Source organism: Crocodylus porosus, unplaced genomic scaffold, assembly GCF_001723895.1.
Source record: "Crocodylus porosus isolate Cpor-Errol unplaced genomic scaffold, CroPor_comp1, whole genome shotgun sequence".
In the NCBI taxonomy this organism is placed as follows: domain Eukaryota; kingdom Metazoa; phylum Chordata; order Crocodylia; family Crocodylidae; genus Crocodylus; species Crocodylus porosus.
This window is the reverse complement of record NW_017728913.1, coordinates 18,965,367-18,984,713: the sequence shown is the minus strand read 5'-3', so window position 1 is coordinate 18,984,713 and position 19,347 is coordinate 18,965,367. Positions and strand designations below refer to the sequence as shown.

General features: G+C 43.7%; 1 protein-coding gene across 2 annotated transcripts in view; it reads left to right on the top strand.

The window, feature by feature from the left end:
• Nucleotides 1-19,347, top strand: part of NAF1 (nuclear assembly factor 1 ribonucleoprotein) — a 60,860-nt gene that overhangs the window by 9,393 nt on the left and 32,120 nt on the right. For both annotated transcript variants that reach the window (XM_019534565.1, XM_019534564.1), the window contains exon 3: nt 17,703-17,796. In XM_019534565.1, the coding sequence (XP_019390110.1) occupies nt 17,703-17,796 (94 nt within the window). The remainder of the gene's footprint in view (nt 1-17,702; nt 17,797-19,347) is intronic.

Genomic DNA, 19,347 nt, shown 5'->3' with positions numbered 1-19,347 from the left:
TCAACAATGATTGACAGGTCCGCAGGTCACCCAGGGGGCAAGGGCTGGGTGAGCCTTGGAACTTTCCACTCAGAGTCAAACCGCGCATGTCAGTCCAGCTCTTCTGTGTTGGCAGCATATACTCAAAATTTTGCTCTGACATGCCCCTTGCTGTCAGCACAGAAGCTAGATGGTCGAATTATACCTCCTCCACGATGGAACCATCGTTCCGGAAATTTTCATGTGCGGGAACAGTGGAATACATGTAGATGCACAGATTGGCAACTTTCCATGTCAGTATCTTAAAAATACAACTGATACTAAATACAATGATCACAAATACAAACAGAAATGACAGTACCGGTGTGAGCAGATTCATCAGCCATGAGGACGGATTCCACCCCAGCCACTTAAAGATACGCGACAGCCATCCCTGCCCAACCCCCGAGATGGTGTTGACATCATCTGAAATCTTTCTAATCTTTCTTATTTGGTGTTGTAATGGAACAGATACGTTGGGGATAGAAATACAACACATGTCTCTGGACAGGTTCAGATATTGGCACAGGCCGCCTTGTTGTATGAGTAATGCTTCTAATGCTAAACGATTTTGCATCATCATTAGAGACGTGGCCTGTATTTGTTCATTGATTAATACAAAGCCTGTGGCGGTATGGTTGGCCAAAAGCTCAACCCGTTCAGAAAGCTCCGCCAGGGCAATTCGAGCTTTGGCTATTGCGTAACCCCAAAGGAAGAAGCCCTCAAAGGCCCAACTGAGGTCCTGAGTGGTTCTCTCCCCATGAGTTAGTGAGCTCCAGACTGGTGCGGCTGACCGTACTTGATGATGTACGATTGCTGGACTAGGTGGGTGTGCTGTCGAAGCTTGTAACAGGGGACAGAACAAAATGGAACTTAAAAAACATTGGACGCCTGTTAACGTGGCCGGCAGAGTAGTATATAGCCATCCATCTGAGCATGCCCAAGCCAGACGGAATGGTGCTGGTGTACTTAATTCATCACACCAGCCTGGAGTTGGGTAGGAATGCCTAGATCGCTCTGGGGGTCCAGATTGCCGAATTGGTTGCGCCATGCTGTGACAGGCGGCATGGAGTAATATGGCCCGGAGGGTCGGATTATAAAATCCAAACCCTGAATCTCTCCCGTGAGAACCAGACTTTGTCAGATCTACGGCTTGTGATTCATTCCATTTTACCAAAGGGGTGGCTTCTATTAGAGGTGTTAACGTGAAATCGGATTGAACTTTATGACCACGGGGGCTTAAATCAGTATACCAAGGTGGGTTAATAGAATGCAGATCCCACCTCTGAGACATATCTGGTCTGGACCATTCTATCCCTTGGGGGTGTATTCCCCATGGGATGGCGGAACAGGCGCATCGGGCTTCTCTTTCCAAGCAATTCATTTGCGGAGGGTTTGTAACCTGGGCAATATCTGCCAACGAAAAATTTCTAGGCCAAGAATAGCTGGTCATAAGATGACCCCCGCCTTCCAAAGGGACGGAGATATTTATGGTGGTCTCTTCACTTAGGGAAACCTTAGTGAACCACTCGTCAATGTTGAAAGGCACAGCGTACGGAATGAGGACTGAATCCTCAACGGACATGGGGATCCTAAGACATGCCGTTAGTCCCTGGCCCGTTTCATCCCCTGTAGCATTGGCACAGAGGGATAGTAGGTGGAGGACCGAGTTTGATGAATGATTAAGCTCAGTACCCGATTCCGCGGACAGTTTTTCAACGTATACACAATATATACAATAGTAAATGAAAATCAGTCCAATATCTCTGGGTCCAGTTGCCATGGTGTCTTAATTTATCCGTCAGCTTTGATGGTGTTGAACGATCTCGACTGCGGTGAAATATACAGGTCGTGAATCTGAAACAACAATAAACAGACCGGCAGAACAAATTCTCCCAATAAAACCATTCATAAACGATGTTATGTGCCTAAACCCATACTTAATACTATATGCCCCCCTTGCAGGGAACACAGAAGATTCATGGTAGCGAATCTGTAACGGCTCTTCTAGCCAACCAGTTATGATGAGCGAGGATCGATCGCCCACTGTCCTCTAATTCAATAAGGTAAGTATTAGGATACTTTTCGACGGATTGTATCTGTCCTTTCAGTGTCTTTGGGTGTCAATTTCGTGGATCAGGTAATATAATCCATACCAGCTCGGACGGTGTAAATTTTGGATCCCAGGATTTCATCGGATTTGGTGTTCTCGTATCCCATAGTCCTTTCGTGGAATTTAAATTGATCAGAATTTCATGATTATGCTTTGTCCATCCTTTGTAATTTCCCTGCCCCTTGAGGCGTAGTGCCTCCTTATATAATCCGACTGCTCTTTCTACCACCCCGTTGGACTGTGGGTGGTAGGGCAGATGGTGATGCCAAGTGATGTTGTATAGATGCGCAAATCGATCTATGGCCAGTGATGTGAACGGTGGCCCACCGTCAGACTGGATGGTGGTGGGTATCTTCCACATCACAAAGACGCTTGTAAGAGCGAGGATGACTGCAGTGGTGTGTGTCTTACGAAGAGGAACTACAGTCATTTGCCTTGTACCGAGGTCCACAACAATCAGTCCTTTATTGGGGATTGACGCCCCTGGCAAGGGACCGAGAAAGTCTACCTGCCAAGTCTGTCCTGGTGTGAAGGTATCCTTATTGAGAGCACCTTTCGTGCTTCCAGTTTGATGACATTTTTCTTTGGCGCAGGCATTACAAGCCTGGGTGACTCGCTTCCAGTTCTGGTGAGAACCATGTGATGAGTAGCCATCAGATGCCCGGCGCCATTTGTATAACAGGCACGAGGACCTGGGTGGCCCCAATGCTCGTGTAGCCAGGTTAAATACGGGTTAACACATACAGGCTCATCGACGACGCTTGTGGCAAGAACATTAGTACAAGTGGGATCTTCCAATAACCGATCGATCTTTTCATGGATAGGGTCAGTATCAATTCGGTGCGATCTGGTATGCTTGATTTAAAGGTAGCACTGTGAAGTTGGACAACAGATTATAGATTTCCATCCATAATTCAAGGTTTTCTGTCGGTGAGGCCGTTCCTATTACAATTTTGTAAATATATTGGGAGTCAATTGTTAGCACTGGAATCGGAAGAGTTCCGTCGTGGTGGGCCAGACAATGTTGTATCAGTTCTTTGAATCCCAGTAATTCGTTTTTCTGGGCAGAATTGTATCCCGGGTAGATCTCGTGACGATGACATGGTTTACAGTAATACCCATACTTTCCTTCCTCTCGAGTGGTGCCATCTGAGGCCATCCACGCGGGCTCTGTTGTTCCATAGAGGATGATACTTGATTCTGTGGTGGTAATCGACGTCGGCGGTAAATCCTCGTGTTTCCAGTTGTGCCAGTGGCATAGATGGTTCAATACCAGGACACTCCAAATCGACGGTTCCCCCTGGAAACACGGGTCCGGTCGATCGTGCAATAAGCGAGGCAGTAGGGTTGCCCCTACCGATTTTATTTTCCCGTGTCCAGTTGCCAAAGACTCGGCTAACTGAGCGGCTAAAAGAACTTTCCCTACGGTGCCATATTGGTGTTGCGCCGCTTGTATGGTTCGGTGCGCTAGGTATACCAGGTCTCCCTCGGAGTTCTTCACCATGGTGAAGAGATGCTCCTCGGTGAACCCAATCGTAATTAGTAGTGGTGCGCTAAGATTGATAGCGTGTAGGGTCGTGTTCTTTACAGCTGTTAGAAGTCCGCTGAGGGCTTTTGCGTCTCTTGAGGTCCAAGGGGCCTTTTTGTCGCGTTCTTTCTCTAATCGTTGGATTCTGGGTGAGGACTGGCAAATGTTCCGGCGTGACGTAATGTTGGAACCAATTTAACCATCCCAACAGGGACTGGAAGTCTAGCTTAGTCGAAGGGGTTTTATTCTCCCAAACAGTGATGTCAATATTCTCATGGGATACCCCATGTCGAGTGGCTCCACTGAAAGTAATCCCTAAGAAACTAATGCTGTTAGATGGTTCTAGGTGTGATTTATTTACATTTATAGTCCAGCCGTCAGTAGTCAGATGTTTCACTAAACCTTCAGTAATTCTTTTCACGATGTTTCTTTCTCTTCCCATCACTGCTACATCGTCAATATAACTCCAGATCTTTACATGTTTGGCTTCCGGGTTACTTTTTGAAAATCGTTTCAAGCTTTCATTCAGTGTGCCGGTAGCCAACGCTGGAGCGTTGCGGTATCCCTGTGGACACATGTTCCATTTGTAGATTTTTCCCCGGACACACATGTTCAAAATTCCCTCAGCGTCGTTGATGGGAAATGAAAAAAACATGTCCTTTCAAGTCCAGGGTTGTTCCTACCCATTCTTCAGTTTGGTATTCGGCCATTTCATGCATACTTTGCAGTAGGGTACAAGATGTTGCTTGCGCCAGGGTTGTACAGTGCTTATTCACTTTTCTGTAGTCCACTGCTAGGTGTGTTTCACTAGGTTTTCCCGGTTTGGGGATTCCCCATCCAGGAGACAGTTGGGCACTAGCGTGTATCGGCGTAATTGATCCCTTTTTTACTAAGCCTTCCAACAAGGTGTTGAGGGAATCTTGAAGGTGTGGTTTTGTGGGTATCGGGGTGTACCACTACATGGTGTTAATTCGCAATGTCGGTCGGTGCCACTCGTTTTCCAGCATGGTTGTGATGGGTAAGGCTTCGAGCACCTTGTGCTTTAAGTTTAGGACTCGAATTCCTGGTACCCCTAGAATATTGACATTCTCAAGGACTGCATCAAGGCGTTTCTCGCAGCCTTTTACTAAAAATTTCACTCTGCATGTTGCCATCGCAGCATTTAGTCCCTGCACCATCATTATCTTCTTCGTTTTTACGTGGGGTATGGATGACTTTATGATGTTCACTTGGGCTCCCGTGTCTAGGAGGAACTTTGCGTACATTATATCCATTTGGTCATTGGGATTTTGAATCTCGATCCGAGCATATGGTCTTTGGTCGTCATTGAACATCTTCACGTTGTTTTCTGCTACGACAACACCCGGTTTTGGATAGCTCGTTTGTCTAACTCTGACTTCCTCCTGCAGTCCTTTAGTCAAAACAGTTTCTGTTACGGTAAGTTTCATGTTCGATACATTTGGGTTTTCTTGGTTTTGTTTCGATTCATTTTGTACGGTTTCGTTACGCTTCAGGTTTCGTTTCATTTCATTCTTTCTGGATTCGTCTCGTTCGCTTGGTTCCGATTTGTCTCGTTGACGGTCGGTTCGAAGTTCAGTTTGCTTTAAGTCGAGTTGTTTTGGTTCGTTTTGTACTTGTTCGTTTATTTTTAATGTATCTCGATACATTTTGTTTTGCTTTGACTCGTCTCGTCTGAGGTTACGTCATTTCAATTCGGTTCGTTCGTTTGGTTTTATTTTGGTTTTTTTCATTTCGTCGGTTGGGTTGCTTCGTTGAGTTTCGCTACGTTTAGGTTCGTCACGCTTTAGTTTGTTTTGTTTTGGGTTAGTTTTGAAGTCCGTGTTCGTTTCGTTCAGGTGGTTGCAGCCATCGGTCACCGGACTTGCGCCGATGGCGGTCACTTGTTTTTTGATTTCTGTCTTTCGATGAATCCTAAAGTTTTAGCGAGAACTCGCTGTCCCTCGTCTCTTAGGGCTCTTAATTGCTCTTTGTTAAGGCCGAATTTCTCCAGAAGGAACCCAAACATTGCTCTTTCTTGAGGGGTCCTCTGGGGCGGTGAATAACTTGTCTGGGCTGGCGGTGGAGAAGATCGAGAGTAATATTTTTCACGGTTCCTGTGGTGACACTCGAGGTGGTTTCCGTTGGTTCTTATCAATATTTTTTGGATTGTGTTCAATCACGTGTACATATCTTGATTCTTTTTTCTCATCCCTGTCGAAGCTTACATTCTTTTGATGTCTTTGTTTTTCCATCGCTCCTCTCAGCTGGTCGAGCTGTCCCAAGGTATGTATCACTGGTCTGTTTACCGACGTACTTAGTAAGAGTCTTGCTGTTATGCTTTGGTTCCCTCCATATAACTCGGTTGCTGTGTCTACTGCTTCCTGCAGACAGGGCACGTCTCCAGATGATAGGACATACCTATGAGGCCATGCCCCCTGCACCTGAGTGGGTGTCAAATTTAAGGCTTGGTGGGCTGGGTTCCACATAGCGTATGACGTTCCAATCACTGTGTACACCAATGAAGTGGCACTCGCACGACCTGCATGTCCCTCATGCCAGGTGTGGATTTTTCTTTGCAGTGCCTCGGTAACCAAAGCTGGTATTGGTATCGGCCAAAAGTAGTTGGCTAGCACTGGCAGCGGGTCCACTACCTTTGCTCGGCTCCAAGCTGAATTGCGCACAAGCTGTAGGGCTTCGTCCTGGTTGACGGTCTCACTCCCTGCCTCTGCTACTAGACGCCCCAACCAGGCGATTGGCATTTCATCGTTTCTTATGCCGGTTTCCTTCCTTAGTTCATTCATTTCTGGGTGTGTTCTAGTTCGCGTTGTGATTGTTTGTCGGGTCTGGCCCTGGGGATCGGTTACCCATTTTTGGACTGCAATGGGAAAAGCCGATGCTAACTCTTCAGTGTCTTGGTTGTCTTGTTGAACTGGTTTATCTCGTACTATTCTTATTACTTTCATCGTCATCAGCACTTATGGTTTCGTTTATATAATTCTTCTTGGTTACTGGTTTAGTCATTTCTATTAATCCGTTGCTCGTATTTGTTCCGATTGTACTTGTCCTTATTGTTCTTCTTGTCATTTTATCATTCGCGTTGGTTCCAGTAGCTTTGTCAAGCAACTTCAGTTGCTTCTGTTCCCACGCTCTTGCTTGTTACTTTGTTACTGTTATTGTAATTCATTTGGTTGCAGTTCTCGTTGTTCGTTTGGGTACTCTTCTCCTGTACGTCCTCCTGGTGGCGGTGGCTGACGTACGGGCGTGGTGACTTGTGTACAGTAGGTGGCGCTGTTGCGGGAGTCCGGTTCTCGGTGGGCAGAACCATGGGCGGCGTCTCTCTGGAGGGTGGGCTCGGGATGGGTGGAGCTGGACGTCGTGACGTCAGCACTGGTTTTGGCGTGCTGACAGTTTGGTCGGTGCCATCTTGCAATGGCCGCTCAGCCAATTTTTCTGTCACAGGTCTGGTTGTAGCCATGAGCTAGGCCCTCATATCAGTTAGCTCTCTTAATAACACAACGTACTCCCGAAAAAGCACATTTATTATGCGGCCTTTCTTCCATCGGGGTCCGGACCATTTGATTTTCTTGCCGTCCCTCTCTAACCGCTCTTGCAGCTGGACCAGGAGCTCATGCCCCCTAGACCCGATGGCAAGGGTCGGACAATTGAACTCGTCAGGAGGGGTATCCTCACGGCCCTCCTGTACATACTTCATGCACTGGGCAAATTCTCGGTCCGGGCCTGAGGTTGCTGTGCCCGATGATTTCTTACGGGCCATGGCTATGGTCCCAGTCTCCCCCCTTGGGCGGTAAATGGCCCGAGGATCCTGGACAATGCAACCCAGAGCGCTTGGGGTGAGCCGAACAGCCCATTCTTCCCCTTTTTCTCCCCAGAGGGACAGATATCCGCTTACAGTTCCTTCAGCCGGTGCGGCCTGATGGAAAGCTATATGGTCCCATAAGTCCTCGGTGCAGATGGTCTGCCGGACTCGGTTGCTCCATGGGCAACTCCTTATAATCTCCGACTCCAATATGCCTCCCATTGATCCTGTTCGTGACACTATGTCGGGGAAAACCGAACAGAATGAATCGGGCCCCAAGGTCACGGTGGGCCAGGGTGGCAATCAGATATGGACAGGTGGGATTATTGGCGTAGAGTCAGGAGATACAGACCCAGAGCGGACTGAAATTAAGATGGATTTATTTGACTTACGCTTCAGGCGTAGGCAGCGATGTCTTCAGTTACAGTTATAACAGTAAACAACAAGGGGGTCTGTTGGCCCACAAGGTTCAGTCCGAAGACCTAGTCCCAGGGCTGGTCAACAGCTCATTAATGGGGAATACAAACAATAAAACAAAAACTGTAACTCGATGTATACGGTGAGTCGCGTGACGCCAGTCCCGCAGGACAACGGTGAGAAGCGGTGATGTTGGAAGCCGAAGTCAAAACCAGGTGAGTTGAGCCGAGATTGCAAACAAAGTTCAATGGACGATCCGGAATTGTAGTCGGTAGTCAGTGCCAAGGTAAGTCGGAAGCCAGGTGAGCGGAGTCAAAGCCGTAACACAATAAGTAATACGAAATGCCAAGCGAAGGAGGAGATCTATAGGCCCTAAAGCCTGACTGAGAGACAGTCCCTGCAGCAGCAGCCTCTGTCCTCAGCTAACGCAATCTCCCCCCGAGGGAGGGGTTCACTGAACTTTTATATGAATTTGGTAGCCAATCAGAACCCTCTCCGCAGAGAAATTTCTAGTCAGATTACCTCATGTCGGTTCTGACTGAGCATGCTCTCAGTCAGAAGCTGACACAATCTGAGCATGCCTCTGTGGGGAAAGTAGGTCAACAATGATTGACAGGTCCGCAGGTCACCCAGGGGGCAAGGGCTGGGTGAGCCTTGGAACTTTCCACTCAGAGTCAAACCGCGCATGTCAGTCTAACTCTTCTGTGTTAGCAGCATATACTCAAAATTTTGCTCTGACAGAAGTATGCCTTCTTTTTGGTCCCGCTCCTGATGTGACAGGATGGTCAGGTGGCCCCCTTGACCTCTGTCCCCCAAACTTATTCCCCCTGCAGCTCTCTCTGCCCTCCCCTCTCCACCCTCTGTCATACCCTTTTTTCCCTGAGCAAATGTAAGTGAGGGGAAGATTTGGAAGTGAGGGGCACTGAAAGATAAATTGATTCATTTTGTCTGTGTTTTGTTTTTTTTTTTTGTTGGTAGGGTTTTTTATTTATTTCATTTATTTATTTTTGTTTTTTTAACTGATGCAAGCTTTAGAACAGGTACTCCAAAAACATGCATTTAAGCAGCACTCTTATACCTACTCGATATAGAGTATAAACTATGCACGATAGTAGTCCAAAGCCAAAAGGCTCATGATTTACATAGTTAATTGAGCTGGGCCTCAGCCGAGTCAGCAGAATTTCAAGCCATAGTAACTCTGTAGCTCAGTACTTCTTAGTATGTGTGTATGCTCTAGATACACCTGCCCCTTCTTCCCCCCCCCATGCCAATTGTGCTAATTAGTTCTCTTCTGCTTCAGAAATTTATATGCAGGTTAAGTTCAGGGCAACCTGGTTTGGCTGAACCTCATGGAGGGTGGGGCCTTACTAATCATATGCATCAGGCTGAGAGAGGGATTTGGGGTGAACTGCTTGGGGTCCCATTTGGTGGTGTTGGCCAGACATTTAAGGTTGGTGAAGAAATGGGCATCATTAGAAATGGGGGGGGAAAAAGGCACATTTCAGCTGTGGGAGTGAAGAGGAAGTCAGTGTATTCAGTGTAATGGCTCACTATGACTTGAAAAAGAGTTGGTACTGAGGGGGACAGAACGCATTGGGCACTACTGCACTATACCTTATTAAGGTGGACTGCACTAACCTGTCCTTGTAGGTTACTGTTTGCCCCTCATGAGCCATGTGTTTTATTGTGATGCTCAGTGTTTGCTGCTTTTAATCAGTTTCCTAGTTTGGTTTGCATTACTGAGCATATGCTGCTTTTGGCAGCAGTTTGACTATACACAATGTATTTAATGTGGTTTCCTTGTATGTGATTGTAGGATGAGGAGTTTATTTCCCCTGCTGATGGCGGAGGAGGGAGGGGCAGGGACCTCTTCTTTTAGTTGAGTAAATATGTTATACCTGGACTTTAGTAAGGCTTTGAACACACACCTACGTGACATATTTTTCATCACTAAACTGGGGAAACAAGCTAGATAGAATGGCTTCTTAGGTGGCTCTATTGCTGAATGACTTCAAGGAAAAAAATATGTAGGATATATGAAGTGGGGTTCTGCAAGAGTCCTGTTCTTGGTCTGATGCTGTTAAAACACTTTTATTCATGACTTAGATTAAGAACAAAGAGTTCTGTGATCACAATTACAGGTATACACAAACCTGTGAGGTACTGCAAACACTGAAGGATCTTGATAAATTGGAGAACTGGATGATAGTAAATGAAATTCAACAACAACAACAAAGAAAAAGAGAACTGAAGTGCTTGTAGAAAGAATGGAGGATAATTGGTTTGGTGGTAGTGCTGCCAAACAGAATCTGAGGCTGTGGTGCATCCTGGACTCATTCATGAGCAATGCAATGCAGTTTCAAAAAGAATAGAGAAGGAGAATAACTATTCTCACTTGCCACTGAGACAGTGGGTTCATATGATGTATACAAAATCTTATTTAAAAGCCCCATTCCTAATCGTTGGAATGGTACAATAATGGAACAGGCTTCTTAAAGAAGATGTAAAATCACTTTCACTGGAAGTGTTTAGAAAGGCTGCAGAGGCATTTGTTTGGGATGGTTTAGGAGTAGGGCATTCTGCATCATTACATAGGGTTGGATTAGATGACCTGTGAGGACACTTGCAGTTTTATGATTACATTTGTTAAAGCCAAGCATTAAAGGTGGCTGTTTACCTACCTACCTACCTATCCATCCATCCTCTGTTCCTTTTTGGGAACTAATAGCTAAATACCTGTCACAATTCCATGGTTAATTGCAGTTAGCAAAGAGGTTGGATTCATTTATGAAAAATACAAGATGCCCTCCCCATGTTCACAACATTTTTGTCCTCACCAGTAAATTTTTAGTGTGCTCCTTCATGTATTTTTAAGCATGTTCTAAAATAGTTAACATCTATATTACTCTTTGTTTTACAGTGATCTTAAGAGATCATGCAGAACAGTGCATTTGTCAAGCATTCCATATCACTGAACCTAGTTGAATATTGTTCATTGGATTAATGTGAAGAAATTGGATTATAGTTAAGCCAAGCTTTTAGAGGCCATGGCTAGTTGTTATGATTGTATCAGCCATGCTTGGAATCATGTCAAAGTAAAGGGTGGGCAGTACATCTCTTCTTTAAAATTGATTTACATACAGTAATCTAGCATGATTTAGTGATAAAGATTGGCTGGTTGTTAATATGTCAAGAGATTTCATAGGTAGATTACTTTCTCCAGGTGTCACCAATATCTTTTGGCTGTTGTGGTTTCTTAAAGCTGTGTGACTGAATGGTAGCTTGAATACGAGTGTAAAAGTGCTGTTTTCTGTTGTTGCCTTGCTTCAACTGTACCCTCAAGTAGCACTGATGGAAGGGATTGAGGCATGAGCCCTTGAAGTGCAGACATCCTAGCTCTTGTTTTGTACTGGACTGGTCTTATTTAAACTGGTTCTTTAACTTAAATATTAAGTACAATTTAAGGAGCCAGATAAACTAATATACTTAAGTAGCTGGAGGAGCATAAAAAGCCACTTGTGCCCACTGCATTATGATTGCTTTACACTACTCAGTGTGCTGACAAGTTTGCCTTTGAAAGGGTTGGTTTATTGTGCAGGTTTTTTTGGGGGTTTTTTCAATTTTCCAAAGTATAAGTGATAGTGAAATGAAATTGAGTTTAGTTTCTATCAGTAGTCTAAGGGTGAAACAACATTATTGTCATCTTGTAATCTACAAGATGAAAATTATATACACAGGATGTTTGAATTTACAGTTGTGTTTTAAAAGAAATCCAGGCGTATTATGATATGAAAGAACTTGGTATCCAAATAATTCCTTGCTGGCATGGAAAGATACTGAAACAAATCTTTAAAAAAGCACTTCTTCAAGTATCTTAGTCATGAATATTACATGACATCACTACAGGGTAGAATATATGTTTGAGTGCCCTAATTGTATTTCCCTGGCCTGTGTTTTGGATTTATGAGTGCTGTATAACATACTTTGGTTTGCTAACATCCTTTCTTCAAATTAGCATACTGTCTTTGCTTGCTTTTTATTGTTTTCATGTAAGATCCTTTCCTCACTTTTTTCCTAATCTTTTCATATGTAAGTTTTCCTTCTGCTGTTCGTTATCCATGCTGCTGGAACAAGACTCCTCTGTATCTTTGCACTTTTCTCAGATGAAGCGAGAAGCTATGGTATTGGGCTGTAGCTTAAAACTAGGTTAGCTTGGGGCTCTCTTAGTTAAAATTTTCGGCATTGGTAGGGGTCATTAAATAGATCATTCTGAGAATTTTCTGATGCTTCAGATGTATTTCAAATGTGGAAGAAGAAAGCCCTAGAGGGGGAAAATGGGCTGCTGTGAAGAAATGAAGTAGTTCTTTCTGATCTGTGTTGTTGGGTCCTCTTCCTTAAGATATTTGGAGATGGGAAACACTTTCTTCTGTATTGAGTTAGACTTTGTCACCCTGCAACCTTGTGCTTTCACACAGAGATAAAAAACACTTATTACCATGCTTCTAGCTCCATTCTTGACCAAATCCAACACTGGCTACAGGATCCACTTCTAAGCTTATCTCAGTTTTTGTTACTTTGATGCTGAGCTTTTTACTTGTCTCTGTTGTCTGGCTAATGAAATTTTGACTTGCAGCAGAACTTCCTTTTTTCTGTTTCTGCAGTAAACCTGTGCATGAATAGAATGCAGGCCATAGGAATTTTTAAGACCAGTTTAGTGATCTGAGTTAGTAGTAGCTAGGGGTACACAAATACAGATTTTTTTTGGGCTGATACTGATGACCGATTTTATTAATGAGACATATCGGTGAATACTGATCCAATTGCTGATATGCAGTCTGGCAGCTTGGAGAGCAGTGTCCAACTAATAAGTCTGTTGGGGGAAGGGGTGTGGAAGTGGGGGGAACAGATTGAGGCTCCTGTGGTGAAGGAGGGAGTGGGGCAGGGGCAGGTGCTGCCCAGTTGGGGCAGAGCTGTGGGGCTTGTCTGGGGTGTCAGAGTGCGGGGAAGATCCCCCCCCTTACCATGTACACCCTTGAGGGATCTACATGGGGTGTGTGCCCCCTCACCCTGCACACAGGTTTGGGGTGAGCTGGGAGTGGGACAGGTAGCGGTGGCACTGGGGTGGGAGGGACCTATGGGGAGGGTCTACAGCCACCCCCTAATTTGCTGTAGCTCCCTGTGGGCCCCCCCCTCCCAGTGCCACCACTGCCTGCCCTGAGCACAGCCCCATTTCTGTGCCACCTGCAGTGGCTGCCCGCCCTTGCCCTGTACACAGATGCAGGGGAGATCTGCTTCCGGATGAGCCTCTTCTGGCTTCATTCTGCGCCTCACCCCAGCTGGACAGCCTTAGCCCCACTCCCACCCTCACTGCAGGGGCCTTGATCTGCCCCCTTCCCCCCCAACAGACATACCAGCCAGACTCTGCTCTGCAATCTGCCAGGCTGGCCCCGTGTATCCTGCGCACATGCATGCGGCATTTATCAATGACATTATCAGCCCTATCAGCCAGAAAAGCCAATTGCTGATAATGTAAATGATATCGGTGCTGATATAACATGGACCAGTGTATCAATGTACATCTAATGGTAGCAAAGGACAAAAATCAAGATTCTTTCTGTAAATGCCTGACCTTGAGGGGTGCAATTCAGAAAAACAGTGTTAAGCACCTGGGTTCCCTCAGCAGCCAATAGTGAGAGTTTTGGGTGCCTTTAAAGAATGATACAAAGAGCCTAAGTGCTTAGCAGTTGCTTAGATCTGTCCATTAGATGCGAGGAACTCGTGCCCCACTACAAAAGTAAGCCAAATGTGCTCTGTAACTGGCACTGTGGATCAAAAAGCTTTTATTTGTCAGCGTCATAACATGGTAGGGTTTCAGGAATGTAGATATTGTTACCATTTCTCAGGTAGTAGCCTTATCTATTAAAGCATAAGTAGCAAAGAAAAGCAAATAGCAATCTGAAAAGCAAAGAAAACTGTTTAAAGTTTTGATATTTAAAAGACTGTTAGGATGAAACAGATGAAGAAACTGGTTTGATTCAGACAGTGCTGCAACAAGAACAGTAGCTTTTGTCATCTCATTGAGACAACAGATATAACTTAGAAACCTGGTCTTGGGGGCTGGGGCCTCTACAGAAAGGGGTTTACTTCACTGCCAATATAGATAAAATCTTGAAGGTGGCCACTAGATGAACAAGTGACTTGCTACTTTCACCGGCCCTTGAAAAGAAGTCTGTTGCTCCTGTCTACTTTTGAAATGTGAAGTATTTATTATATCTTTGTACTTCACGCATAGATATTAATGCTAGCAGTGACCATTTCCTACTCAATAGCAGAAAAGATGCTTCCAGTCCTGTCTAAATGGGAGGTAAGCCATGTACCCCTCTGGCATAGAACACAAGTTTAACAGGAGGCTTGAGACCTGCTGTACTGCCTGCTCTTTCTGCTGCTGTACTGCCTGTACTCTTCCCTGATCTGCTGTGCACCACAGGCAGCGGCTGGCCATGCCACTTTATGGCAGGTTGGCCACCCCTGGTCTAGATTAGGGCTGGTAACCTACCAAGTGGCCTAATTTATCATTTGCATCTTCATGCATGGTACCTGGCAGCATATTTAATAAAATCCTGATGTGTATATAAGAGATTCTATTCCATGAAACTGATTTGATAAATTCCAGAAAATGTTTTTTGGAATGACAGCATAGAATTTATCCATTCTATACTACTTTTATGTGGAACTTTCTGGTCTGTCATTAGTCTTTGGTAGTCTATTTAGCATACATATCAGTGTGCCATATAGTAGTTCATAATAGAGCTGCATTTACTCAAGACAGGGCAAAAAAGATTTTCAAAAGGTTTCATGAATGTCTATCTTATCAGTCAAAGATTCAACTTTATTATGGGACTTTTAACCTAGGCTTTGCAAAATTTAAGTCTCCCTTTTAATTACTGCTTGCTGTTCCATCAATGATTGAATCAAAATAACATTCATTCTAGGTGTAACATCTATCTGAAGAGAAGTGTCTAAGTCTATCCTTCATTTTTTTTCTGTAAGTAGAAAAGTTTTCTGACCACACTCAAAACATTTATTGTGCCACTTCGGAAAATATTCTGATAGTTTTTCTTACTCCACAAGCATTCAAGCTTATCCATGTCCATCATCTTTCTCAGTCTTAATTTAAATATTTCTGAGAATAAGGTAGAAGGAACTGAATCACTTTACTTTTTAATAGCTTCACTCCCAAAATCTCCAGGAATGGAGGGGATGTGAGTGTTGTACCAGGTACTACTATAAACTGTTCTCTGTGCTGTGCTGCATCCTGGGAATAATGTCCTTCTAAGGATGGGTTACAGGTTAGCAAACTTCGATGCTTAGGTCTTTGGGGCAAGAAAAATTTAAGTCAGTGTTTCCCAACTGGTGTGCTGTGGCACAATAGCATGCTATCACAAATGACCAGGTGTGCCGTGGAATTTTGCCATGGCAATGAGCTCATAAACATGGAGATGGGGAATGCCTTAATGGGTGTTCCATAGAAAATTATTATTAATATAAGTGTGCCTTGGGTTGGAAAACATTGGGAAACGCTGATCTAAGTAACAAGTCTGTTAAACTTTATGTTGCTTTAGTAGGAAGAAAAGCAAGTTTTAGAAGTATGCAACCTGTCACTGGCAAGCCATTGCTGTTTGCTTCATCCAGCCATTGCTGTTTGCTTATAGGCTTTCCTCCAAGAAGTTATTGAAAAATATAAGGTTGCTGTGTTCTGAGCTGCTGGCATATATTCATTTATTGGTGCAATGAGATTTGCTCTCCAGTCCCAACAGTCATGCCTCTTGCTATGCACATATACATGGCACATTATGTAATTGGGATCAGGGATTGGATCCCAATCACACCATTACTGCTTGCCATAGTTATAATGGCATAATCAGAATCTTGAGCTTCCCCTGCAGTGGCAAGTTGAAAGAGAAGCACGACAGGTCCAGCCACTCACCATTCAGCTGATTGTAAGCTGTATCCATCGAGATTTACATGGGGGACTCAAACTGGCTCCAGTGCAGTCAGGGGTTGGAGCTTATAATCAGCTGATAGTCGGCCCTGGACCACACTGGGGCAGGCTTTACTCCCCAGTATGGCAAGCTGATTGTTGGCCCGGCTGGGATAGCCCTGGGTCTGTCTTGGGACTGGGCCTCATACTGCAGTAGATGGGATGACAATCAGCTGATTGTCAAAACCCTGTGCATGGCAGCGGGCAGCTGGGAGCTCTTAGCAGCCCAGCTGCCCCTTTTCCACATGATTAGCATAATTCTTAGGGTAATGAGCATTAAAATGCATGTAATGCACACTTAATGTGCCTTAAAGTGTCACAAAAAAACTATGCACGTTTGCTGATGTGCATTAAAAGGCTAATGAGCTTTTTTTCTTGCACCTCACAATGGAGGTACTAAATTTGAATGTGTATTAGCAAAAGCATGTTAACGAACATGTAGACCTGCCCTGTGTGTAAGTCTTCTAGGAAACTGGGTAAAGGAGACTGTTAGTTTGTAATATTGTGGGAGGATTTTCTTTGTGGAGGCAGAGGCATAGGGGAAGAAAACAAAAATGCAGTCAATACTTTCTTTGTAGTCACATGAATAATTTTGCCTTAGGACTTGGTATTGATGGTTTAAGGATGAGAGAACCAGTGTGTGGCTTGACTTGCATTACCCTATAATACATGGACATCTTGCAAGAATACAGGTTATACATGAACTGATCCTTTTAATATTAATAACATTAAATGTGAAGATGAGGACAATCGAAAACTTGATTAAAAAGTATTACTAGAGTAGTTTTATGTTCATAGTTTTAGAAAAAAAAATGGTTGCAAGATAATAGTTGTTCCTGTAGAACGGTTTATCATATCTCAGATTCACAGAAGTTTAGGGATGGAAGGGACCTCATGAGATCGTTGGGTCCAGCCTGGGCAGGAAAGACAGCTGGGGACAATAACCTCAGCAAGGTGTGTGTCCAGTCTCCTTTTGAAGATCTCCAGGGTAGGTGCCTGTACCACCCCTACTGGGAGTCTATCCCAGAGCTTGGTCACATGAACTACACAAGTCTGTCACACAGATCTCTTAAACGTATGATGATTTCACATTTTAACCTTATGATACATGTTGTTAAGCTTAGCTAGATTTGTTACATATGCTGAGTTGTGTAAAACATAAAATTAAAATGTGTGTTAGTTTTCTCCTGTACCCTGTAGTTTAACTTTGTGTGCTGAAAAGTTTTTGGATTTGAATAATTGTGTTTAATATAGTGCAGTAATAGCATTATATATGATAAAATAAGTGATAGGTTTTAACTTTGTTTCATATCGGCTACTTAATCTCTGATGTACTTACTCCCCACGATACCATTTCATTTTCTCTTACAGTATTTTTTCTAGTGTTGTACATGGATGTCATGATGTAATTAATTAAAAGATAATGTCAGAAAGTGAAGCTTTTTAAAACAGAATTTTTAGCTGTTAGAAGCCAGTCTTCTCTGGCTGAGTTAAGCTATCTAAAATACATAGCTATAGTATTGGGGTATGGTACAAGTGAATGGTTAAAGAAAAAAAAAAGAGAGCATTCTCAAAACTAGTTCTCTCTAATTTGATGAGCACTAACTTTGAGTATTATTGGAAAGTATTATTACAAATTAACTGGATTTTTTTTATTGAATTTCAAAATTAAATGTCTAAAATGGTTTAAAAAGTGAAGTTCTCACCAGTGGATAATATTTTGTGTGAAAAACGGCGCTTTGAAGATTAATTATTCTGATGTTCTCAGGAACTGCCTCTTGGTGAAGATTTGGTAATAATTCTGCCTGAGGATATTGAACTAAAGCCCTTTGGGAGAGTTTCAAGCATTATTGATCAGTTAGGTAAGCAAGATGCATTTATTTTCTTTAACTGACAACCATCTTTTTTATCATTGTTTTGAGAACATGGTATTTACTGCAGCATCTCATTTCTTAAAATGAGCATACGTTTCTGTTGACTTCGCTCTTGTATAGTGTAACAGAAGGTATTATGTGAATGAATTTATTGAATATAATTTTTTGTTGTTGAATCCTTCTTACCTGGCTATTGAATACATCTTTTTAAAGGTAGGGATGTTTTGTGGGGCACTCAAGAAAATTTCCTGTCATGGAAAAAGTTGTTGAAAAAATAAATGCTTAATTTGTAACTGTTAAAAATGTCTTCAGAAGTCTCTAGCCCATAGTTTGTGTTTCAGTTGGCTTGCAAAATACAGGAGAAGGGTGAAAACAAGGATTGAAGATTCTGTGATGGGCCACTCCAAAATTTCTGTTTTTCCCCCTCTCCCTTTTAAGTAAGAAGTGATGTAATAACAAACTTATTTTTCTTTCACAATTTTTGTATAGTTGGTATACTACCAGCTTTATGTGCTATTTATCTATATGCTGCTAGCTTCTTGCCAGTGTCAGCTGCCAAAGGACAGAGGATGACAGATGTGCTTCATCTATGGGGCTGGATGTAGTGTCGACCTAAGTAGGACTGTGAGGATCTATGGATGGAACAGCAGGTGCAAATAGTATACATTAACGATTAAAAACTTGGCAAATCAGACTTTTGCAAAATCTGACACTGAATGATTGTTCCTGTGTCTGACTTCACCATAGACAGACACGGATGGTTCTTTCGGTAAATCTGCTAGCTTTTATTAGACCAACTCAAAAAATTGATTTGGTCTAATAAAAGCTGTCGGGTTTACCCAAAGAACTGTCTGCCTATGTCGTTAGACCAGCACCGCTACAACCTACACCCCTGACTTCAGAATATAAACTCAAAGCTTGTATATATGATCTATTTTTCTTAAAGTGTTTCTCACCTAATTGTTGTAACAAGAGTTAGAATTTGAAACACCAGGCAAGTAGAACTGATTAGTAGTTTCTTGTGTTCAAGCTGATTGAAACTTTAGGAAGTAAAATGGATAATTAAGATTTGTTTTGGTATTAAATGTTGCTGGTAATATAGATAAGGACACCTGTCTTTTAGAGCTGCACCAATACATCGGTCCCATATCAGATTGGCACTGATCTGAGGAAAATTGAGAGCATCAGCAGTAGGCTTTTTCATTTTGTTTTTTTGTGGCTGATAAATGCCCTGTGCATGCGTGCAGTTTGAGGCCCTGTGGGAGGGAGTGGGGCTGGAGCTGGGGCAGGTGCAGATGCTGCCCAGCCAGGGATGAACAGTGTGTGGGATGGAACCATGGCTTTTCTGGAGGGTGGTGGCTCCCGGTGCCTCATGTACCTCACAAGGGCATGGGGCTACAGCTACATGGGGCTCTTCCCAGCAGGGGACTATGTTGGGGCTGCACTAGGGGCAGGGAGTGGCAGCTCTGGGAGTGGGGGTTGGGGTCTGCAGCCACCCCAAAATTCACTGTAGCTTCCCTGTAGCCCTTTCCTACCGCT